Source organism: Schistocerca cancellata, chromosome 3 (assembly GCF_023864275.1).
Source record: "Schistocerca cancellata isolate TAMUIC-IGC-003103 chromosome 3, iqSchCanc2.1, whole genome shotgun sequence".
NCBI lineage: Eukaryota > Metazoa > Arthropoda > Insecta > Orthoptera > Acrididae > Schistocerca > Schistocerca cancellata.
In genome coordinates, this window is record NC_064628.1 from 731,211,314 (window position 1) to 731,236,702 (window position 25,389).

At 42.6% G+C, this 25,389-nt stretch overlaps 1 protein-coding gene across 1 annotated transcript in view; it reads right to left on the reverse strand.

Moving 5' to 3' along the window:
• Nucleotides 1–25,389, reverse strand: part of LOC126176542 (solute carrier family 22 member 7-like) — a 193,807-nt gene that overhangs the window by 39,408 nt on the left and 129,010 nt on the right. The window contains exon 7 of the mRNA XM_049923699.1: nucleotides 15,389–15,603. Within this exon, the coding sequence (XP_049779656.1) occupies nucleotides 15,389–15,603 (215 nt within the window). The remainder of the gene's footprint in view (nucleotides 1–15,388; nucleotides 15,604–25,389) is intronic.

Sequence of the window (25,389 nt, forward strand, 5' to 3'; positions counted from 1 at the left end):
TGCATTGCCTCGTCCCTGAGTTTAGCATCTGAACTCAGTAGATTTAAGTTAGCTTAAGAGGGGGTAGCCGATATGAAAATGAGTAATGATGAATTGGAAGAAATGCATTGGGAAGCTATACGAAAAAGGTTTGGCAAAAAAGTAGTGTACAGTGGAGAAAAACTATTTTTGAAAGAGGATGTGAACAGAATACAGAAAGCATGCTTGGATAGGATTTTTTTGGTGGAAACAAAGGTTGAAATAAGACGAAAGATCTATGGAATGAAGTTTTGGGTTGGACTGAAGTACCAAATGTTACACTGAAAACAAACCCTGTCCTTTCCTTTTGTGTTCTCCCACTATGTTTTTGTGTACCCTTGTGTATTTGTTTTCTTCCTGTCTCTGTGTAGTTTCATAGAATTTTTTCTTCTTCTAATACTAAGCTACGTTCACTATGATGAGGAGTTATCCTCAGTTAAGATTGGCATTAATAATATATTTACCTTGTAAATATGCTTAGACATTATTTATTCTGTTTTGTTATAATGCTCATTTTTGAAGTTGATGTTTCGAAAGTTATTCTGATCTTTTATGTATGTACTCATGTCATAATTCCTGTAACACTGATGTATATGTTATTTCTATTCTTTTGAAAAGCCTGTACTACAAATGTTATCTGTATTGTTATGTTCTTTAATGATGTATTTTGTACCTTTGTTATTGTATTTTTATGTTATAAAATTGTAATTGTCACCAGTTCATCAAATTAAGTACCTTGTAAGTTACATTTCACTGCACACGTTTCTGTTGGTCATAGTATTTGGACAATATGTGAGAAGTAGGGACTGATAGTGTTTCCACGTGTGTATTTATTCAGCAAGGGACTGGATAACAGCATTGCTGGTTCTAAGGACAATTCCAAAAACTTTGTGAGTGCACAAGTGGTGGTTATGGACTTGCTATATTATCCGCAAGACTCTTCAATGGTGATTGTGCACCTGCACAGTCACAACACATGGCTGCTGGCCATCTCTACAAGGACTACAGTGGGTCTGCATCTTTGATGACCCACCAATACCATTATTTCTACAAGGACTACAGTGGGTCTACACCTTTGATGACCCACCAATACCATTATTTGTACAAGGACTGCAGTGGGTCTGCACCTCTGGTGACCCACCAATACCACAATCGGGTCTACTCTGTGATGACCTACCTACCAATATTCATCAACTTCGAATGACTCTGCTGTGGGTTTGCTGTGTTGTGGCCCATTACCTGTCAGTATGTCAAGAGTCAGCACTGCCTTTCCGTTGGAATGACAATACCATTTCTTCAAGACTGCATGGAAATCCACTACTTCTGCGTGCATTGTCTTTTACTGCTCAGACTTTGAGAAAAGAAACGGCAGTTTTACTGTGATGAGTGATCAGGACGGTCTTTATAAACTGTGAGAAAATTTTAGCTTTTGACCAACATTGTATCAATAAGTGTGTGCATTTGATATCTTCGTTATTGTAATTATGAAAAATTTTATCAAATCATAATTGGCCACTGCCCAAAACAATTTGTAAAATTTTTTGTGGGGAGCATGGGGGCTATGTAAGTAGGCTATGTAAGGAGGCTGTTTATGTTTTCTTATTGGCAACGTTACGTAGCGCTCTGTTTGAAAATCACTGGCTGTGCTGTGTGCAGTCTGTGGCTGCTTTGCATTGTTGTCTGCCATTGTAGTGTTGGGCAGCTGGAACTGGACAGCGCGTAGCGTTGCGCAGTTGGAGGTGAGCCGCCAGCAGTGGTGGATGTGGGGAGAGAAATGGCGGAGTTTTGAAATTTGTAACACTGGATGTCATGAACTAATATATATATTATGACTGTTAAGGTAAATACATTGTTTGTTCTCTATTAACATCTTTCAATTGCTAACTATACCTATCTGTAGTTAGTTCCTTCTGTAGTTTGAATCTTTTATTTAGCTGGCAGTAGTGGCGCTCTCTGTATTGCAGTAGCTTGAGTAACGAAGATTTTTGTGAGGTAAGTGATTTGTGAAAGGTACAGGTTAATGTTAGTCAGGGCCATTCCTTTGTAGGGATTTCTGAAAGTCAGATTGCGTTGCGCTAAAAAATATTGTCTATCAGTTTAAGCACAGTCATGTATAATTTTTTTAAGGGGACGTTTCAATGTGTTACTAAAATGAACATTATCAAGAATGACAAATCCCGAATTCCGAATAATTGACCAACGCTGGAAAAGAAAAGCAGTATTTAGGTATCTTGGAATTAACATCGAAGAAAAGCAAAATATTCATGCACAAATTGTCTAGCATAGAGGCATTAAAATTCCAAATAACATAGCAACAATAGGCCGAAAAACTATTTAGCTGCCACTAAGTGGCAGAAGAACATACCAAAAAGCCATCTCACTTGCTATTGTGTGTTACTAAAATGAACATTATCAAGAATGACAAATCCCGAAATCCGAATAATTGACCAACGCTGGAAAAGAAAAGCAGTATTTAGGTATCTTGGAATTAACATCGAAGAAAAGCAAAATATTCATGCACAAATTGTCTAGCATAGAGGCATTAAAATTCCAAATAACATAGCAACAATAGGCCGAAAAACTATTTAGCTGCCACTAAGTGGCAGAAGAACATACCAAAAAGCAATCTTGCTTACTATTGTGTGCTGCTGGTCGGGTGTTAGGCTCACACATCCAGAAAAGTGAGGACAGCATAGGCTCTACGGCGAGCACAGAGAAGTGCACACTTGCGCCAGACAGGCGGATATAAAAACAACACCAACTGAGGCGCCGCTGGTGATATTGGGTTTTCTACCTCTAGACACAGCACTAAGCAAAAGAGGTGAACAATGGCTGTGATAAGTTACAGGACGTACTGAGCACAAGAGCCGTATCGAATTAGGAAATAAAAGCACGCATTAATAGATTATGCCAAGGCATCTGGTACTGGGAAAACACAAGTATAAGAAACAACCTGTTCCCTCCTAACTTAAATAGCAGAAACTGGAGGGGAATGGTAAGGTGCAAATCCATTTTACAAACATACTTGAAAACAGATTTATTGCATGTGTCTTCAGAACACAGAAGGTCAGTTCTGAAAACTTTAAGCTAACTCTGATAACCAGCATTGAGGAACATTGTTAGCTTTACAAATACGACTGCTTACAGTAGAGTAATACAGAATATAAACAATGTGTAAAAAGAATCCCAAGAATCTTTAAGTATGCCTTTTTGTCCTTAAAACAAATAATTACAACTCAACAATTAGCAAGCGGTTGGCTCGAGAAACTACTCAAGACAATCAATTAAACAACAGATACATTTTTTGCGAGTCCGCTGACAACTTTGTGGGGGGGGGGGGGGGGTTGACTGTGGTGCCATAATATTGTTTTACCAACAATAGGTCCTTCGGTGAACATGCTGGCCTTTTTCCTCAAAATAGTCCGTTTCTTGGGGCTTCTGCTTAGAGTAGCTTGTAACATCTGTAACGTAGACCTGATAGCGCCATTCATAGCCAGGGAGACACAGCGCTTAATTAACATATTTAATAACGACAACAAACATACGGAAACACCCTCTTTCGCCTCCCTCCCCCTCCACACACACAGAATCTTCGCAATGAAAAGCAATTATAATTATTTGAATTATTCCTTGTTATTAAAGCCCCATATCCAAATTAATTTTAACGTTTAATTTAACTGTCTCTAAATTAAGCCAAAAGATGATTGCTCCCTCTCATAATAGCTTAACAAATCAACAGTCTGAGTGGTTTCCAGACACTTCAAGTAAGAAGCAACTATTTGGCTACTACGAACAACAGCGCTCGATTTTATGAAACAATTCCGCATCAGAAGCAGTGCAAACAGTTTGAGCCAGTTACTCGTACTCCACAAGCTGTCAGTAAGTCGACAGCTAGTCACTAACACCTCCTCGGTTTACGAGAAGCAACAACCACAGCCCACTTTACCGGACCAGAATTATAAACAGTTCAGTGATCTTCCACATAGATAATGTTTACGTAATGGTTGAGTAAAGAGGAACTCCCTTTGAAGCACAACATATGTAAAGTACAGCAAACCAGCAACAATAGAACATTGTAGGTTTTTTTAAAACATGAACTTCGTACTAAATTATAGCCAACTGAATTTACGATTTTTCTTAAGGGGCGAAATAAACTTAAATAGTGAAATTTGGGAAAATGGTATTATCAAATCACTTAAAATACCAACCTGTTACATAACATATACGTTCAGTAGTGCAATCCCTTACCAAAACAGCATATAATAGCGCAACTGTACTCGTACTTGTACTGTAACCAGGCTGTGGGACGCATAAATGTTTTAAACAGCCGCGTAGCCTCCAAACCAACAAAAGAAGTGAACACAGTGAAAATTGGTCGCTCAGACTCGATTACAGCGCTCTCATCGGACTCGTACTCGGCGACCACACCGGCTCCACACAAGCACAGCGGACAACACACCCCTCAATGCACCGTGCGCTCGCTCTCTCACTCTGCTAACAGGGGCGTGGCCCGCCACTTCGCGGAGTTTCTTCGCACCACGACGGAAAAAGCTACAAGGATTCGAGAGCAACCGACACGCCACGCGCGATTAAACAGTCTTCCCGTCAAAGACCCTCAGACCAGCATCTCTAATCAGAAGAATAAACTAAGGGCAACCATCGATAACCAGAGAGGCTTTACTCTGGTAGAGAAGACAACGCGCACGGCTCAGTATGTATGTAGCCTGTTTATATGTTTGTATGGTAGTAGGGCTACAGACTGTAACGTAAAGGCGGGACAGCAGCAGCACATTATTTTCAAATTGACTTTATCAATACATAAACACTTAAATCCCAATAAAATTTGGCAAGATTGATGGTCTGAACATTGTATTTTATTATAGATACCATCGCATTACAGAAAACTTTATAACAAAGGAAATTTGTTATGATGTACAAAGGATTGTAAATTTAAATTAATTAGTATGTGGCGGCAAGATGCCGGAAAAGGGAGGGACAGATGGCCAATGGCAAAATACATTGAAAATGACATTCACTTTAATTTTTGTTTTTCAGGTTTATTTATAAGTCGGCCAGACAAACGACACATTTTACATGTTCTCATAGAGAGTGCACGATTCATGAAGACAGCTAGAACATCCTACACACTGAATCCAGTCAGAGGTAGACGTTGTTTCTTGTTGAAGTTCAAGGCACTCTAAACATTTATTTTCTTCGAAACTTAATTCATCGGAGGAACTACCGTGTGGGGAAAATCATCATCATCTTCTGAAACTGAGTCCTCAGACAGGCGCTTCTTTTGCGGTTCTCTCCCTCTGGTGTTAGGGATTTGATTTCTTTTAGCTGATACACTTTTGTGGGCAAGAGCTATTCCTTTCTTGTTTCTTTCAGTCATTTTCTTTCTTTTCGTTGCTATAAAGTCGTCGGATGTTATATTTGTTGCTGATTGCTTTCTTTAGGATTGATTTCTCTGAGGCAGTATAGGAACAGGTGAAACCTTTTCCAGCAATTGTGATGGAGTCTTTCCATGAGGTGTCACTGAGTTGTCATCTACCAGCAGCTGCCTTGATCAGTTGGTCGACGAGTAGCCAAATTTGTGCAAGGTTTGCAGGTAGGACGGTGTTCTCTTAACACATTTGTTTCAGACCTTGATGTTGATGGGTCATCTGGAGTCAGATTATTAGAGAAATGTACAGTAGTTGGTGTTTCAGTATTATTAATGTCAGAAACAAAGGCATGGTTTGGAATTACTGCTCTGTCAAACGGGATAATTCGATTAGCTCGAAATCCGGATACACCAATCTGGACAGTGGCAGCACGAGTCCATGCTTTGAAGAGCAACTCTCCAAAGTGCAGCCTTGTAATTCTCCTGTCTCTGCTTGCATTACCTACAATCCATGAATGACAAACCTCTTTAAAGTAGGATTTCAGCGGCTTGAAAAATGATCGGTCTACTGGCTGTAGAAGGTGTGTCGTGTGGCTAGACAAACAAATTATCGACACTTCATTTTCAACAGCTATATCCAAGAGGTTGACACAATTCATTAGAGAGTCATTGCAATCTGACAGAAACAGAGCAGGGCCAGGCGCTTTTCTAGGAAGGAAATGGTTTTTGAACCAATTCATGAAAATATCAGTTGACATAAGCAGATTCTCTCCTCATAACAACAACTGGTCCTGGAGGCATGTTGTCTTCAGCGTCTTGTCTTTTATTCACTCCTTTGTAAATGCAGTAAGGTGATAAGAAATTTCCGTCGCTATCACAGCATGCAATAACTGTTATTGTCTCTCCTCTTCAGCAGAAGTAATGACATGATCATCTCTACTTCCTTTTGCCCAAACAACCTTCCCATGCTCATTGTTTAACTGTAGACCAGTTTTGTCTACGTTGTACATACTACCTAGTTAATCCAAAAGCCCATTTTCGGTCAACGTTTGTGTTAATAGATCAAAATGAGAATTGACTTCGTCTCTGTTCATTCCAATCGCTCTGGCTACAGAAAGCCCTCGCGCTTTTCTGATGCTTAAGCCCTCATTGCGTTCTAAAAGTGAGAGAAACCAATCTTTCCCTGCAAGTTTCTTTTCCTTGTTGAATTTGTTTCTCATTCCCATCTGCTCAGCTAAATTGAAAGCTATTTGCCTGACGTCTGACGTTTTGGGAGCAAAGCCACAGGGTTGCAGTTTCTTTATATAGGCAACTAATTTCTTTTCTGCTTCTTCAGCCAAGTATGACGATAGTCCACACCCTACTTTCTTGAAATGGTGCATAGCAAGTCTTCTCTTAATGGTCGTTCTGGCATATTTTTCTTTGGAGATGCTTTGCTTTTGGCATAACCTTCCTCTTCGACTAGTTTGACTGCCTCTAGTAGATCTTCTGCAGTCCATTTTCCCCTGTCTGTTGTCCTAATGCGTTTTCTCGGCACTACTTGAGACATTTTCAAGTCCATGCCACATAATGTTGCGGCACTTCTGCCAGCTCGTAGGGGCCCTACACAATATTAGGCAGGTGTACAAGTTTCTTTAGCTCTTCGTTATATAATAAGGAATAACGAACTGTGGCACAACCTGACCTCGCAGACGTATAAAATAATAATGAACTACAAGCCTACATGGCTGGGAGAAAACGAAGAGTAGACCAAACATTATGATGAGACACGCCACCGCCTGACATCCACTTAATGTTCAGGAAGCAGTGAGAAGACTGGCCTTTGGAAAGACCAGGAAGGACTTCGTGAGACCCTGAAGCCATCTCGCAATCTCTGCGCCTTATATGGTTCAGCAGTACAGCCCCTGTGAATCATACACTCCTGGAAATTGAAATAAGAACACCGTGAATTCATTGTCCCAGGAAGGGGAAACTTTATTGACACATTCCTGGGGTCAGATACATCACATGATCACACTGACAGAACCACAGGCACATAGACACAGGCAACAGAGCATGCACAATGTCGGCACTAGTACAGTGTATATCCACCTTTCGCAGCAATGCAGGCTGCTATTCTCCCATGGAGACGATCGTAGAGATGCTGGATGTAGTCCTGTGGAACGGCTTGCCATGCCATTTCCACCTGGCGCCTCAGTTGGACCAGCGTTCGTGCTGGACGTGCAGACGCGTGAGACGACGCTTCATCCAGTCCCAAACATGTACAATGGGGGACAGATCCGGAGATCTTGCTGGCCAGGGTAGTTGACTTACACCTTCTAGAGCACGTTGGGTGGCACGGGATACATGCGGACGTGCATTGTCCTGTTGGAACAGCAAGTTCCCTTGCCGGTCTAGGAATGGTAGAACGATGGGTTCGATGACGGTTTGGATGTACCGTGCACTATTCAGTGTCCCCTCGACGATCACCAGTGGTGTACGACAGTGTAGGAGATCGCTCCCTACACCATGATGCCGGGTGTTGGCCCTGTGTGCCTCGGTCGTATGCAGTCCTGATTGTGGCGCTCACCTGCACGGCGCCAAACACGCATACGACCATCATTGGCACCAAGGCAGAAGCGGCTCTCATCGCTGAAGACGACACGTCTCCATTCGTCCCTCCATTGACGCCTGTCGCGACACCACTGGAGGCGGGCTGCACGATGTTGGGGCGTGAGCGGAAGACGGCCTAACGGTGTGAGGGACCGTAGCCCAGCTTCATGGAGACGGTTGCGAATGGTCCTCGCCGATACCCCAGGAGCAACAGTGTCCCTAATTTGCTGGGAAGTGGCGGTGCGGTCCCCTATGGCACTGCGTAGGATCCCACGGTCTTGGCGTGCATCCGTGCGTCGCTGCGGTACGGTCCCAGGTCGACGGGCACGTGCACCTTCCGCCGACCACTGGCGACAACATCGATGTACTGTGGAGACCTCACGCCCCACGTGTTGAGCAATTCGGCGGTACGTCCACCCGGCCTCCCGCATGCCCACTGTACGCCCTCGCTCAAAGTCCGTCAACTGCACATACGGTTCACGTCCACGCTGTCGCGGCATGCTACCAGTGTTAAAGACTGCGATGGAGCTCCGTATGCCACGGCAAACTGGCTGACACTGACGGCGGCGGTGCACAAATGCTGCGCAGCTAGCGCCATTCGACGGCCAACACCGCGGTTCCTGGTGTGTCCGCTGTGCCGTGCGTGTGATCATTGCTTGTACAGCCCTCTCGCAGTGTCCGGAGCAAGTATGGTGGGTCTGACACACCGGTGTCAATGTGTTCTTTTTTCCATTTCCAGGAGTGTATATCAGTGCACCTGGGGCTAACCATACAGACAGATATGCAGCTAGGCTCTGATACCAAGTAGAGTAGTGTATTGTAATGTTGTTTAGTGTATTGCTGTGTGATGTAGTGAAGTCCAGAAAAGGGTAATGGACCAGTTGCCGATACTTTCTGGATTCGGGTAAACAGATATCTGTCCACCAGATGGCTAAATGATAGCACGTAGAGCTTTTCTTTCCTCTGTTAGGACATTTCACTATGTACGTATTCTAAGTCCCATTTTTTCACTCTAAAATATCACAAGGTTACAACTAACACATTGGAAAGTACCCAAATAATACGTGTTATATATTCATGCCAATCCATGTGCAACATTCAGTCTCTTCTTTTATGTTGATAATAGACTGAAAGAAAGTGGCAAGTGAAACAAAAAAGTAAAAAAGTATGGGCCAGAGTCAGATGGGACTTATTAAAATACGAGGCATCAACTCCTGTTCTCGCACCAGGGAAAGTGGTGCTGACGAGACACAAGCTGAAATGTCCCATGAGCTCTTTATCAGTGTTACGCTAAAGGAGTGGTGTACTGGCTGTGGTTGGAAAAAAAGAACAGCGATGTGCAGACGACTGTGTCTGGTTCTGTTTCAGCGTTTGTGTGTTACTGTTGTGTAATCATTAAGACGGGGCCACTGCAATGCCTATTACTGCAATGGAAAATACGTTTCAGTAAAAGATTCTAGGTGAACTGTATCACAGAGCGTACCTCACTTTTTTTCGAATTTGTTTAACTGACTTATTTTCCGATACATAACAGCAGGCCTAGTTCGAATTACTGGTCCAATTTTTGTGGTCCTTTTGTAAATATAAGAGTAGGCTGTCTCCATGTGTTCTAATTCGCTATCGTCTATTGTTTGTTGTTAATTAGTGGAATGGTGTCTATTCAGCTATTCTGCTTTGCCTAGCATTAACTGCAGCTCGTTTTCAGCGGGAGAGTTGCTTATTGCCGTCAGTGTTCTGTGTTATTGTAAATCTAAGTCTGTCTGAGGAGCAAGAATTTTACTAGGTTGCATTATTTTGTTATATATTAAGGTAATGTGTATTTTTTTTTTGTCAGATGAAATCTTGTCTGTTATAGGCTGAACAATTTGAATGATGGACAAAGATTCCTTTCAGATAATTTATCGACGTGATGGACCTGCATCTGACAAGCCTGGCGTAACGTGTATTTCTTGGATTAGGTGCTGGTCACCTTTCTTGTATAATAATTTTCCTATGCTCACTTCTTTGTTGCATTATGTCATTAACAAATGTGTTTAAAATTTCTTGAGCAACTACACCCACACAAACCTCAGCCACTTTCCACAACTAAGATTTTCTCCACAACACCTGCAGGACTATACCTCACTGTATAATGCCATTGTTATTACACAGGATGTGCCACCTGCAGAGTGTCTACAAAATAATTGAAATATCAGTACATTTGGATCTGAAGACAAAGCCGGTGTGGCGCTACAGTCTGGAACCGCGCGACTGCTACGGTCGCAGGTTCGAATCCTGCCTCGTGCATGGATTTCTGTGATGTCCTTAGGTTAGTTAGGTTTAAGTAGTTCTAAGTTGTAGGGGACTGATGGCCACAGATGTTAAGTCCCATAGTGCTCAGAGCCATTTTGAACTGAAGACATAATTGGGATATTTGTGTAGTGAATAAAATATTACTTAAGAAATTCTGAGCTTCTAATTGCTGGAGTTGTCAATCTCATGTTCAGATCGATCTGTAAGTGTTTGACTACCAGAAATGAGCCATTTTGGGCTAATGCTATGCGTTGGTTTACACCTTGGTTCCTATTCTGTGTTTGGTTAGCTGCAGTTATTGCGATTATGCTGTTGATCTCTCTCTCCATGAGAAACAGCAGCGGTGTTTATCGATATTAATACCTTGTATTATCTTTGGTGTGGTGCCTATAGTTTCCAGCTGTGCTGTGTGCGAGCAGTCGGTCAGTTGGCGTGGAGCAGCGAGGAAATTTCCGCGTGGCGTAGTTTGGCCGGGCACGCTGGCGGTCTCTACGCAGTGTCAGAGTGTGTGGGGCTGTTCCGATTGCTACGAGGTCTGTGGCTTACCGACCCAGGACACGAAAGCTGAGTTTGGATTGAATTTATCAAAAAGGCAAGTCTGTTCAGTTTGCGCCGTCTGGTTCTCGTTATTGGCTGGTGGACAGAGCATCGAGTGACATTATACTGAGTGCACTATCCGAAAATTACCTCGAGCAATTAAACAGAGAACCGACTCGTGGAGATAACATCTTGGACCTACTGATAACAAACAGACCCGAACTTTTCGACTCTGTAAGTGCAGAACAGGGAATCAGTGATCATAAGGCCGTTGCAGCATCCCTGAATATGGAAGTTAATAGGAATATAAAAAAAAGGGAGGAAGGTTTATCTGTTTAGCAAGAGTAATAGAAGGCAGATTTCAGACTACCTAACAGATCAAAACGAAAATTTCTGTTCCGACACTGACAATGTTGAGTGTTTATGGAAAAAGTTCAAGGCAACCGTTAAATGCGTTTTAGACAGGTACGTGCCGAGCAAAACTGTGAGGGACGGGAAAAACCCACCGTGGTACAACAACAAAGTTAGGAAACTACTGCGAAAGCAAAGAGAGCTTCACTCCAAGTTTAAACGCAGCCAAAACCTCTCAGACAAACAGAAGCTAAACGATGTCAAAGTTAGCGTAAGGAGGGCTATGCGTGAAGCGTTCAGTGAATTCGAAAGTAAAATACTAGGTACCGACTTGACAGAAAATCCTAGGAAGTTCTGGTCTTACGTTAAATCAGTAAGTGGCTCGAAACATCATGTCCAGACACTCTGGGATGATGATGGCATTGAAACAGAGGATGACAAGCGTAAAGCTGAAATACTAAACACCTTTTTCCAAAGCTGTTTCACAGAGGAAGACCGCACTGCAGTTCCTTCTCTAAATCCTCGCACCAACGAAAAAATGGCTGACATTGAAATAAGTGTCCAAGGAATAGAAAAGCAACTGGAATCACTCAACAGAGGAAAGTCCACTGGACCTGACGGGATACCAATTCGATTCTACACAGAGTACGCGAAAGAACTTGCCCCCCTTCTAACAGCCGTGTACCGCAAGTCTCTAGAGGAACAGAAGGTTCCAAATGATTGGAAAAGAGCACAGGTAGTCCCAGTCTTCAAGAAGGGTCGTCGAGCAGATGCGCAAAACTATAGACCTATCTCTCTGACGTCGATCTGTTGTAGAATTTTAGAACATGTCTTTTGCTCGAGTATCATGTCGTTTTTGGAAACTCAGATTCTACTATGTAGGAATCAACATGGATTCCGGAAACAGCGATCGTGTGAAACCCAACTCGCATTATTTGTTCATGAAACCCAGAAAATATTAGATACAGGCTCCCAGGTAGATGCCATTTTCCTTGACTTCCGGAAGGCGTTCGATACAGTTCCGCACTGTCGTCTGATAAACAAAGTAAGAGCCTACGGAATATCAGACCAGCTGTGTGGCTGGATTGAAGAGTTTTTAGCAAACAGAACACAGCATGTTGTTCTCAATGGAGAGACATCTACAGACGTTAAAGTAACCTCTGGCGTGCCACAGGGGAGTGTTATGGGACCATTGCTTTTCACAATATATATAAATGACCTAGTAGATAGTGTCGGAAGTTCCATGCGGCTTTTCGCGGATGATGCTGTAGTATACAGAGAAGTTGCAGCATTAGAAAATTGTAGCGAAATGCAGGAAGATCTGCAGCGGATAGGCACTTGGTGCAGGGAGTGGCAACTGACCCTTAACATAGACAAATGTAATGTATTGCGAATACATAGAAAGAAGGATCCTTTATTGTATGATTATATGATAGCGGAACAAACACTGGTAGCAGTTACTTCTGTAAAATATCTGGGAGTATGCGTGCGGAACGATTTGAAGTGGAATGATCATATAAAATTAATTGTTGGTAAGGCGGGTACCAGGTTGAGATTCATTGGGAGAGTCCTTAGAAAATGTAGTCCATCAACAAAGGAGGTGGCTTACTAAACACTCGTTCGACCTATACTTGAGTATTGCTCATCAGTGTGGGATCCGTGCCAGATCGGGTTGACGGAGGAGATAGAGAAGATCCAAAGAAGAGCGGCGCGTTTCGTCACAGGGTTATTTGGTAACCGTGATAGCGTTACGGAGATGTTTAACAAACTCAAGTGGCAGACTCTGCAAGAGAGGCGCTCTGCATCGCGGTGTAGCTTGCTCGCCAGGTTTCGAGAGGGTGCGTTTCTGGATGAGGTATCGAATATATTGCTTCCCCCTACTTATACCTCCCGAGGAGATCACGAATGTAAAATTAGAGAGATTAGAGCGCGCACAGAGGCTTTCAGACAGTCGTTCTTCCCGCGAACCATACGCGACTGGAACAGGAAAGGGAGATAATGACAGTGGCACGTAAAGTGCCCTCCGCCACACACCGTTGGGTGGCTTGCGGAGTATAAATGTAGAATGTAGATGTAGAACATTCCCGAGAGCAACTACGTGTGTGTTCGAGTTGGCGGAGATTTAGCCACTGTCCTGTGGAGTCTAAGCGTATAAGGTTATTTGAAATTGAAGTGCACCAGCGGAATTTTCTGCCTTGTGGCCGTTAGCGTTCCAGTTATCTGTTCAGATTGTTCTGTCTGGTTCTCGTTGTTGGCTCTTGGAACATTCCCGCAAGCAACAACGAGTGTGTTCAAGTTAGCCACCGTCCAGTGGAGTCTAACTGTATTTGGTTATTTACAATTGAAGTGCACCAGCGGAATTTTCTGCCCTGTGGCCGTTAACATTCCGGTTACCTGACCCGGCCGCAGACGTAAATTCAGGCACTGTTCTCTCCTCACCGTGTAGCCGCTGTCCAGCACGGTGTGTAGTTTGACAGCTTAATGTATGCTTGGTTGTGGGTGTCCTTGACTTTTACGTTTTGCATTGAACTCACGGTTGTGTGCTGGTAGGGTGGAGTGCAAGCTAACTTGTCGGAGGGTCCAGTGACTGTCTGTTGGTTGGGCTGTCGTCTGATCGAGAATGGTTGGGCCGAGTGGCTGTCTCACCTAAGTGATGGTTAGTATTTCATGTTATGGCCGACCCTCAAAACATCTGTGCGGCGTTAGTTGCACTGCCTTTTATTATTTTCTGTTGTGTGTATTTGTATGGGTCGTAGCAGACGGCTTTGAATTAAAGTTGAATGTTTTTAGTGCTGTTTTAAGTCATGGCCTTCAGCCGTTTTAAAATTAAGGTTTCGTTTCTTGTCAAGTATTAGATTGTCTGGCGCCTTAAACCTAATTTAAGATAAGGTTTTGTTGCTTAAATTTATTTTACCTTGAGTTTTAAGTCATGGGGCCATCAGACGTTTCTATATTAAGGCTCTTTGTCTTTCGAGCATCGGACTGCTTGGGGCCTTCAGCCTAATTGAAGATGCCTTCTGCCTTGTGTTTCTTTTATTTAATTTTACCTTGAGTCTTAAATCATGGGCCTTCTGCGGTATTTAAACTAAGGCTCTTGCTTTTCAAGTGTTAGATTTTGGGTCTTTAGCCCGAATGTAGAACTTACATAACGTGAGGCCTTCTGCCCTCTAAATTCTCACTTTGGCGTCCGAATTTAGGGTTAATGTCTTTAGTCGATTTTTAAAAAACAAATAAAGTGGTTGTGCCCTTAAGGCGTCAAGTAATGTGGCCTATTCAGCCGATAACTAAGTTCAAGGATTTTTTTGTAAATTTTGGCCAAAAAAATTAAGGTATATGAGTCCGAGTGTAACTGACAGCCGCTCATTTTGGCCCCCTTCCACAATTCCAACTACCTGTCCTGTCCTGCGGGTTTAGCAGGGCGTTTAAAGCAGGTATTCATTTTGTCACTTTCTTTCTACTGCCGATAGTTTTTCAGTTTGTGAAATCTGATGATAAATACGATTTCATTAGATTTCAGTCAGAATGTAAACGTACATGTTGACAATTAGTGAACAACATATATCGACTACCAACCAGCCGGCCGCGGTGGTCTAGCGGTTCTGGCGCTGCAGTCCGGAACCGCGGGACTGCTACGGCCGCAGGTTCGAATCCTGCCTCGGGCATGGGTGTGTGTGATGTCCTTAGGTTAGTTAGGTTTAAGTAGTTCTAAGTTTTAGGGGACTTATGACCTAAGATGTTGAGTCCCATAGTGCTCAGAGCCATTTGAACCAGCCAATTTTTACTACCAACCGATATTTGAGCTTTTCCCACTGGGCTCATTGTGGTACCGTCAATCTATTTCATCCATATCACTTTCCTTAATCAGTGCATGAATTCAATGATTGATACATCCAGAAAGCAGGGTGGGATACAACGCATCAGAGACAGCACTGAAGTGAACTCCTTCCTTGAATTTGTGTTGGTTACAGGTTTAAGAACATGCGCTTTACGACACCAGACCAAGACTAACAGAATCGCAGTTCTAAGCATATCGTATTGAATGAGTTTAAGCTATGGTTCCGATAAAGTATGATATGTTATAGAGTGGCTTCAACGATTGCAAAAGAACAGCCAAGCTACAGGAAGGGAACGCAGAATGTCATACAACGTGGGAGAAATACTACACTACACAACAGAGCTTCCAGAGGATAGTTTACAGTCTACACGGCTTACCCCTCAGCATGCAGAAGGCGGCCGCGCAGGTGACCCCTGCCAGCAGAGCGCAGCCCACACCGGTCCATCGGCGGCCGAAGCGCGCCGCGCACACGTGGACGGCGCAGACAGAGGGCAGCTGGACCGCGCCCTGCGCCACCACCGTCAGGAAGGGATTGACGCCCACACCACCAGCCAGCAATACCAGAGAGTACTGCGTCAGTACGTGCGCAGACCTGCTCGAAGCAGTAAATAGTTTGAGGTAAATAGTAAGTCATGTGCATGCTCCCCGCGTCATAACTTTCATCTCTAGCTATCATATGAAACGTTAGTTAGAAGTGTGATACAATTTTTCTGTGTCATATGTATGTACTTCACTTTTATTTATTTTTTATTTATTGTTCCGTGGGAAAAAATTAAGGAGAAGTCTCCATAGTCATGGAACGAGTCAATACATGAAATTATAACACGATATTAGAGACAGAAAAAATGAAATATAAAAAAACATATTCAGGTGACAAGTCGTAAATTTAAATAAAAGAAAATCAACAATGTAACACTGGAATTTGCTTAATTTTTTAGCTCTTCCAGGAGCTCCTCCACAGAATAGAAAGAGTGAGCCAAGAGGAAATTCTTCAGTTTAGACTTAAATGAGTTTGGGCTACTGCTAAGATTTTTGAGTTCTTGTGGTAGCTTATTGAAAATGTATGCAGCAGAATACTGCACTCCCTTCTGCACAAGAGTCAAGGAAGTGCATTCCACATGCAGATTGGATTTCTGCCTAGTATTAACTGAGTGAAAGCTGCTAACTCTTGGGAATAGGCTAATATTGCTAACAACAAACGACATGAAAGAAAATATATACTGTGATGGCAATGTCAGAACTCCCAGACTATTGAATAGGGGTCGGCAAGAGGTTCTCGAACTTACACCACATATAGCTCGAACAGCCCGTTTTTGAGCGAAAAATACACTTCTTGAATCAGAAGAATTATCCCAAAAAATTATACCATACGACATAAGCGTATGAAAATATGCGAAGTAGACTACTTGTCGTGTTGAAATGTCACTTATTTCAGATACTGTTCTAATGGTAAATAAAGCAGCATTCAGTTTCTGAACAAGATCCTGAACATGGGCTTTCCACAACAGATTACTATCTATCCGAACGCCTAGGAACTTGAACTGTTCCGTCTCGCTTATAATATTCCCATTCTGTCTGATAAAAATATCGGTTCTTGTTGAATTGTGAGTTAGAAACTGTAAAAACTGAGACTTACTTTGATTTGGCATCAAATTATTTTCCACAAGCTACGAACTTATGTCGGGAACCACATTATTTGATACTGTTTCAATATTACACACAAGATCCTTCACTACCAAGCTGGTGTCATCAGCAAACAGAAATATCTTTGAATCACCTGTAATACTAGAAGGCATATCATTTATATAAATTAGAAACAGCAGTGGCCCCAGCACCGACCCTTGGGGAACGCCCCACTTAACAGTGCCCCATTGGGACTGAACATCACTACCACTCTCAATATTGCGGAGAATTACCTTCTGCTTTCTGTTCTTAAAGTAAGAGGCGAACCAATTGTAAGCTACCCCCCTTACGCCATAATGGTCCAACTTCTGCAGTAATATTTTGTGGTCAACACAGTCAAAAGCCTTCGTTAAATCAAAGATAACACCTAGCGTTCGCAACCTCTTATTTAATCCGTCCAGAACCTCACAGATAAAAGAGAATATAGCATTTTCAGTTGTTAAACCAATTGTAAAACCAAACTGAACGTTTGACAGCAAATTATGTGAATTTAAATGCTCAAGTAACCTTTTTATACAAACTTCTCGATAACTTTAGCGAACACCGATGGCATAGAAATAGGTCTATAATTGTCAACATTGTCCCTGTCTCCCTTTTTATAAAGTGGCTTCACTACTGAGTACTTTAATCGGTCAGGAAACCGACCACTCCTAAAGTAAAAGTTACAGATATGGCTAAGTACTGGGCTATACTATAGTTAAGTTATAGTTAAGAAAATTAATTTTCTTAGTACCAGGGTTAGCAAGAATGACTTAATTCTCAGTTTAAAAAAATCATTATTATTTCGTACAGAGGTGGCAAGAGTCACGCGATAGCTCCTAATAATGTGTTGGACCTCCTTTTCCCCAACGTAGGCCAGCAGATCGACGTGTCAGCTAGTAGGAAATCCACTACAGAAGTGTTTTTTTTTTGTGGTTTTAGGGCGCACAGCTACAATGGTCATTAGCGCCCAGACTAAGGTAGGAATGCACTGCGAGGCACAAGGTTAAAACAGCAACTAAAAGGGACAACACTATAAAAGACATATTAACATGCAAGGTATTAAATGAAGACAGCATAATCAAATGTCCTTAGACAGGTTTGTCAAGTGGATAAAACGAAGAAGGCGAGCAGCTGCTCCTGGGTCATCCGCTAAAATGGCATCCAAAGTACATGGCAGGCCAAGATCAACGCGCAGTGTATTAAAATTCGGAAAGGACGTTAAAATGTCTCTATAGCCGTCCATAATAGCAAAGAAGTTCTCAGTGCAGGATTTTGTACACAAAGTGACCTCCAGAATATGTCCCACAAATGTTCGATGGAATTCATGTCGAGCGATCTGGGTGGAAATATAATTTGCTCAAATTATCCAGAATGTTCATCGAACCAATCGAGAACAGTTGTTTCCCGGTGACATGGATGGATAAAAACTCCATCGCTGTTTGGGAACATGAAGTCCATGAATAGCAGCAAATGCAGTGCAAGTATCCAAACATAACCATTTCCAGTCAATGATCGGTTCAGGTGGACCAGAGGATTGAGTAAATTTCATGTAAACACAGCCCTAAACATTGAGGATCCTCCGTCAGCCTGAATAATGCCTTGTTGACAACGTGGGTACATTGCTTCGTGGGTTCAGCGTCTGAATCTCTTATTAGCTCTTACCAACCGAAATCGGGACAAATCTGAGCAGGCCACGATTCCCTCGTCGAACAGGGTCCAACCGACATGGGCACAAGCACAGGAGAGGTGGTGCAGGCTGTGTTGTGCTGTTACCAAGGGCACTCTTCACAGTCGTCTGTTGGGATAGCCCATTACCGTTAAACTGTGCGGCGCTCTCCTTATAGATACGTTCGTCGTACGTCCCAGATTGACTTCTGTGTTTGTTCCAAGCAGTTTTCTTGTCTGTTACCATTGACAACTCTCCGCAAACGCCACTGCTCTCGGTCACTAAGCGAAGGCCGTCGGCTTTCCCTTTGTAGGTGGTGAGAGGAACTGCCTAAAATGTGGTATTCTCGTCAAACTCTTGATAATGTACAACAATGAATATTGAATTCCCTAACGATTTCCGAAATGGCATCCGAAATGGTATCTCTCATGCGTCTAACTCCAATAACCATTCATCGCTGAATGTCTCTAAATTTCCGTTGTGCGACTAACATCATACCGGAAACCTTTTCACGTGAGTACAAATTACAGCTCCGCAAATGCACTGCCCTTTTATACCTTGTGTACGCGATACTACCGCCATCCACGTATGTGCATATCCCTATCACATAACTTACATCACTTCAGTGTATACCTGTACATTTTCACCTGTCTATTCTTCATTCCCAGCATATGCAGTCGCGTCCTATGTAGAACGAGCTACGGCGTTTGTAGGGAAGCAGCCTACTCACGCCGTAATAAATTCACATCAGTCTTTCCATTGTGTGCCAGCCGCGTCCGCTGTAATTAGCTCTGACGTCATAAATGTTGCGCAATACTTTAAGAATCAAGTAAATAACCTGAAACGGTTCTAGCATGTCAGGAGTAATACTAAATTAATATGTGTTGAATATCAGTTCGATAACTTTAACCATTTTCAAAATTTTGTAACGTTTTTCTGTAAAAATCATTGGCGCAACAGAAAAGAGCTAGAGACTTAAAAATTTATATTTAGATTCCTTTTTCATAATAATTTAATAGAGACAGTACTTTGGATCACACAAATTAAGATTCTAGTTAAAATACAATATTTTCTGGTTTTGTCTTAAGAATTAAGGAAGCAAGATAGTTTAAGTAGGCTAATAAATAAGGCTAGGATGTTTATATTTAAGTAGAATGGACATCCGCTACAAACATAAAGATGTGAGAAGTTTCAATTGAATAACTATATAACTATAGCGATAGCGTATCTCCAAAGGGCAAGCTCACAGCTCGTCTACTGCGTGTAGTGTAATTAAATTAATTCTCTCGCCCAAAATATTTTACTTAGCCACGTCAGACCTTTATTATGATTACTTACCTGTGTGCTGAATGCACATTTAAATTGAGAGCTTCATCGGCCATCAGCAAAAGGAGCTATGATTTATACAATGACTTAAAGTGGTGCATTACTAACCCAGCGGCTAGTCGGGAGAGCCGATTTGATCAGGCGTTCCCTTAGCCGTCCGCATCGCGGCGTTATATATAAGAACGCTGCGCGAGAAGGCAAGGCCCCAGTTCTCTCCAGATGCTGAATAACACACCATCTGTGTTGGGAGTCGCGTCGCGTCGGTATCATTGCTATAAACAGCCTCGGGTGCCGTATTAAGTTACTCGGGATACGCGTAACATGAAATCATTTTCGAGTGAAGTGTTAATTCTGGGATGACTCTAATTATCTATCTTCAGTTTGCGTATGTCGTTTTTTCACATGCCACCGCGGGACATACATTCTACCATTATTTAGCGTGGCGTTTGATGAACATTATCATCATATTATGGCGAGCATTCATTTGAACTTTTAATTTGGACTGTTATAGCTGCATTAGCGCATTAGACTCTGAACTGCTCTGTTAGTCAGGTTGTGTGGATTCTTTTCTTTTTTCATCTGTGACTTTCAGAATACAGAGAAACTTTTTTCACGATTGTTTTTGATTATGAATCCCAGACAATCTCCTAATTCCTCAGAGGTATAAGCTGTAGCTATAAGTGTATTTCTCAGATGAAGTGGGCACTAGGGATTCTAAGTACAGGCTTCACGTTTTGCTAATCACATTCTGGTTGCCAATATTGTAGTTAGGGAGCCAGTGTTCAGAACGGCAAAACAACAACATAAATAATAGGTACATTTTAAGACACAACAAATGCCACCTGCCGCCCCACAACTGGTGCATCGGCTGGGAAAAAACTGAATAAAAGTGAAAGTGATTTTAAAATATTGGGATTCGGGAGTGAAATGCGACACGCAACCGAGTAGTAAAACAGTGATAGTGTTACGTGTGAATGTGGACAACGCAATTGGATTAACAACGCATCTGGATTGACGGAGCTGGCACTGAGTCTAGCGGCACTGCCGGCATCGAGAGAAGGCAGTTTCGCCCCACCGCAGTCATCCGTCGGAGCGACCGGATCCGCGCCTGCAGTTGCGGGCCACACAAACACACAGCAGCCGTTGGAGTGCCGTCTGCAGTTCAACACGCCACGTCGCATCAGTAATTCTGGTACACTGCGCTGGCAACGCCACACGTCATGCAGAAGGAACTAAATTAAGTGAATGACTTCTGTAGGGAGGAGGTTGTTCTGTAACCTCTACACAGTGTGGCAGCTGTGCAGTCCCAGCTGTGTGAGATCTTCTTTCCATTTCAGGTCTCACTCATTCTTCATCTTTCGTATCTATAAAAATTTCGACTCCTTACTTTGCAATACAAAAATTTTCCAGCATGGCTATCAAGCCACGAGTTCTGTAACCATTCTATCCACCGATTAGTGAAGAAAATACCTAATGTGACAAACCTAACAGTGTCGTAAACAGCAGAGAAGGATGACGTAATTAAGATACAAATGTATTTGAGTAACAAGTATGTATAGAACCATGGTAATATTGTAAGTACAAAATGTTATTTTATTTGAAATGGTCCACCAACAGTAATTTAAAAAAGATATACACTCCTGGAAATGGAAAAAAGAACACATTGACACCGGTGTGTCAGACCCACCATACTTGCTCTGGACACTGCGAGAGGGCTGTACAAGCAATGATCACACGCACGGCACAGCGGACTCACCAGGAACCGCGGTGTTGGCCGTCGAATGGCGCTAGCTGCGCAGCATTTGTGCACCGCCGCCATCAGTGTCAGCCAGTTTGCCGTGGCATACGGAGCTCCATCGCAGTCTTTAACACTGGTAGCATGCCACGACAGCGTGGACGTGAACCGTATGTGCAGTTGACGGACTTTGAGCGAGGGCGTATAGTGGGCATGCGGGAGGCCGGGTGGACGTACCGCCGAATTGCTCAACACGTGGGGCGTGAGGTCTCCACAGTACATCGATGTTGTCGCCGGTGGTCGGCGGAAGGTGCACGTGCCCGTCGACCTGGGACCGGACCGCAGCGACGCACGGATGCACGCCAAGATCGTAGGATCCTACGCAGTGCCGTAGGGGACCGCACCGCCACTTCCCAGCAAATTAGGGACACTGTTGCTCCTGGGGTATCGGCGAGGACCATTCGCAACCGTCTCCATGAAGCTGGGCTACGGTCCCGCACACCGTTAGGCCGTCTTCCGCTCACGCCCCAACATCGTGCAGCCCGCCTCCAGTGGTGTCGCGACAGGCGTGAATGGAGGGACGAATGGAGACGTGTCGTCTTCAGCGATGAGAGTCGCTTCTGCCTTGGTGCCAATGATGGTCGTATGCGTGTTTGGCGCCGTGCAGGTGAGCGCCACAATCAGGACTGCATACGACCGAGGCACACAGGGCCAACACCCGGCATCATGGTGTGGGGAGTGATCGCCTACACTGGCCGTACACCACTGGTGATCGTCGAGGGGACACTGAATAGTGCACGGCACATCCAAACCGTCATCGAACCCATCGTTCTACCATTACTAGACCGGCCAGGGAACTTGCTGTTCCAACAGGACAATGCACGTCCGCATGTATCCCGTGCCACCCAACGTGCTCTAGAAGGTGTAAGTCAACTACCCTGGCCAGCAAGATCTCCGGATCTGTCCCCCATTGAGCATGTTTGGGACTGGATGAAGCGTCGTCTCACGCGGTCTGCACGTCCAGCACGAAAGCTGGTCCAACTGAGGCGCCAGGTGGAAATGGCATGGCAAGCCGTTCCACAGGACTACATCCAGCATCTCTACGATCGTCTCCATGGGAGAATAGCAGCCTGCATTGCTGCGAAAGGTGGATATACACTGTACTAGTGCCGACATTGTGCATGCTCTGTTGCCTTTGTCTATGTGCCTGTGGTTCTGTCAGTGTGATCATGTGATGTATCTGACCCCAGGAATGTGTCAATAAAGTTTCCCCTTCCTGGGACAATGAATTCACGGTGTTCTTATTTCAATTTCCAGGAGTGTACAAGTTCGTTTATAAGCAAGATCTGAAATGACAGTGAAACCTAGTGTATGCATTAGAGCTAACTAATAAATAGTAAGAGAGAGTGCTTAGTGTTATGAAAAATATGCAGATACGTTGTAAGAACAAACTCACCTTGTGTAGCAAGGAATGGCAGTGTAATAGAATTGAACAGTGTTTGTGGTTGAGACGTGAGGAACACGTCTTTGAAATATTTATAAGGTTGGAGCTGGCCATTATTTGGTGTAGTGTGTAACAGAACACACATATTGAGGTTATGAGTTGGAGGCGTGAATGCGACCATAGGTACCCTTATGTTAGATGAGACAGAGCAGCTCATGGTGTCCTATAGGTTTAAGGAATTTAGCATTACGCTCGTCCATAATTACTTAATCCACTTGAGTGGTAGCTCGAGAGAGACTACCTGAGGTTTCAGCGTCCGATCGAGTGGAAATGGATTGCCATGTGAGCAAACTGATCAGCTGCAATGCACTATAGATATGAAATAGATTTGCTATCCTATGCTTTAAATTTTAATGGAGTGAGTATTACATAAGTTCATACACTAGCAGAGTAAGTAAACACATAATGGCAGACGTGAAATATTATTTACAGCTCAGCATAAATACACTTCGATAAAGTAAGTACATAATTGCAGAGGTGGAACTGACACAGCAGCAGAGGACCAACAAATGGATTTAGTAGTCAACTAAACGTAGTGTGTTTTGAACACTCAGGACTGTACTATTACCACAAGTTACTCACATGTACAAAGAGGCTGAGAAGACAACTACTAATCAAATACACTCATACTATCTCTAAGAATAAGGCAGTCAAAGATGAGTCAGCTAAGTAAATAAAATACAAATGTATCAGGAATGTACCGAGCATTGGTTCAGTGTTCCGGCCCAGAAATGATATATTGAAATGAAATAGGATTTATGTTTGTATGCCTTGAACATAAATTTTCTCTAGTACGTGACTAACGGCGTTTTGAGCCATGTTTTTATCGATTTTGACAGTTAAGTAATCGCGAAAGTAAAATTGAAAAAGTTCTGTTAACTTTGTTCCAGCAACATATTGAAAGATAAAATGTATATATCCCTATTTCATTGTGACCCACCCTTAGATAATAAGTGAACAGAGTCTGAGGCACTCTTTTTGTTTGTTTTACAGGACAAACCAACTAATGGCAGCCTGGTAGCTGTGTGAAAGCGTGGAGTGACTTGGACACAACTCACAGTGACCCCTCCCCTTTCCCCATGTAATTTAGAGTGAAGGTGAAGGACGCACACCATAGCAACTTCCCCTCCTCTACCCTTGTGAATGGAAGTGTAGAACGCTAGCCAAAGCGGCTACAACCACGTGTGTAAAAATGAAATTGTCATGAGTTGTGAAATTCTCTTTCAGGTTTAGAAAAGACTGATAAGATATAGTGATCTGTTTATGTATCATGAATAACTGTGTTATTTTCTTTGAATTTGTGTATATAAAAATGTATTTAATGGATTTAAGATTTTCATGATTTTACATATCTTTATGTGTTTGTTTGTCTAAGGCAATATGTATGCCAACGTTTTTAATTGATTTTGATTGTATTTTGAGGGATAATGTTGCTTAAAATGCAGTAAACGTGCCTGTAATTTAAATAATTGAAGTAGGTAATCAGTTTTCTTTTTAATATTTCTATATGTTTACATTTAAATTTTAAATTTTCATAGGAAGTTAAGCTGTACTCTTGCTTCCCTCTTTGTAATTAAATTTTTCTTTCTCGTTCACTAACATTAAAAAAAATTAAAGTAGAGGATGATGTAGGGATGCAGCCTACTCTCGCCGTAATAAATTCACATCAGTCTTTCCATTGTGTGCCAGCCGAGTCCACTGTAACTAGCTCTGACGTCATAAATGTTGCGCAATACTTTAAAAATCAAGTAAATAACCTGAAACGGTTCTAGCATGTCAGGAGTAATACTAAATTAATATGTGTTGAATATCAGTTCGATAACTTTAACCATTTTCAAAATTTTGTAACGTTTTTCTGTAAAAATCATTGGCGCAACAGAAAAGAGCTAGAGACTTAAAAATTTATATTTAGATTCCTTTTTCATAATAATTTAATAGAGACAGTACTTTGAATCACACAAATTAAGATTGTAGTAGAAATTCAATATTTTCTGGTTTTTGTCTTAAGAATTAAGGAAGCAAGATAGTTTAAGTAGGCTAATAAATAAGGCTAGGATGTTTATATTTAAGTAGAATGGACATCCGCTATAATCATAAAGATGTGAGAAGTTTCAATTGAATAACTATATAACTATAGCGATAGTGTATCTCCAAAGGGCAAGTTCAGAGCTCGTCTACTGCGTGTAGTGTAATTAAATCAATTCTCTCGCCCAAAATATTTTACTTAGCCACGTCAGACCTTTATTATGATTACTAACCTGTGTGCTGAATGCGCATTTAAATTGAGAGCTTCATCGGCCATCAGCTAAAGGAGCTATGATTTATTCAATGACTTAAAGTGGTGCATTACTAACCCAGCGGCTAGTCGGGAGAGCCGATTTGATCAGGCGTTCCCTTAGCCGTCCGCACCGTGGCTTTATATATAAGAACGCTGCGCGAGAAGGCAAGGCCCCAGTTCTCTCCAGATGCTGAATAGCACACC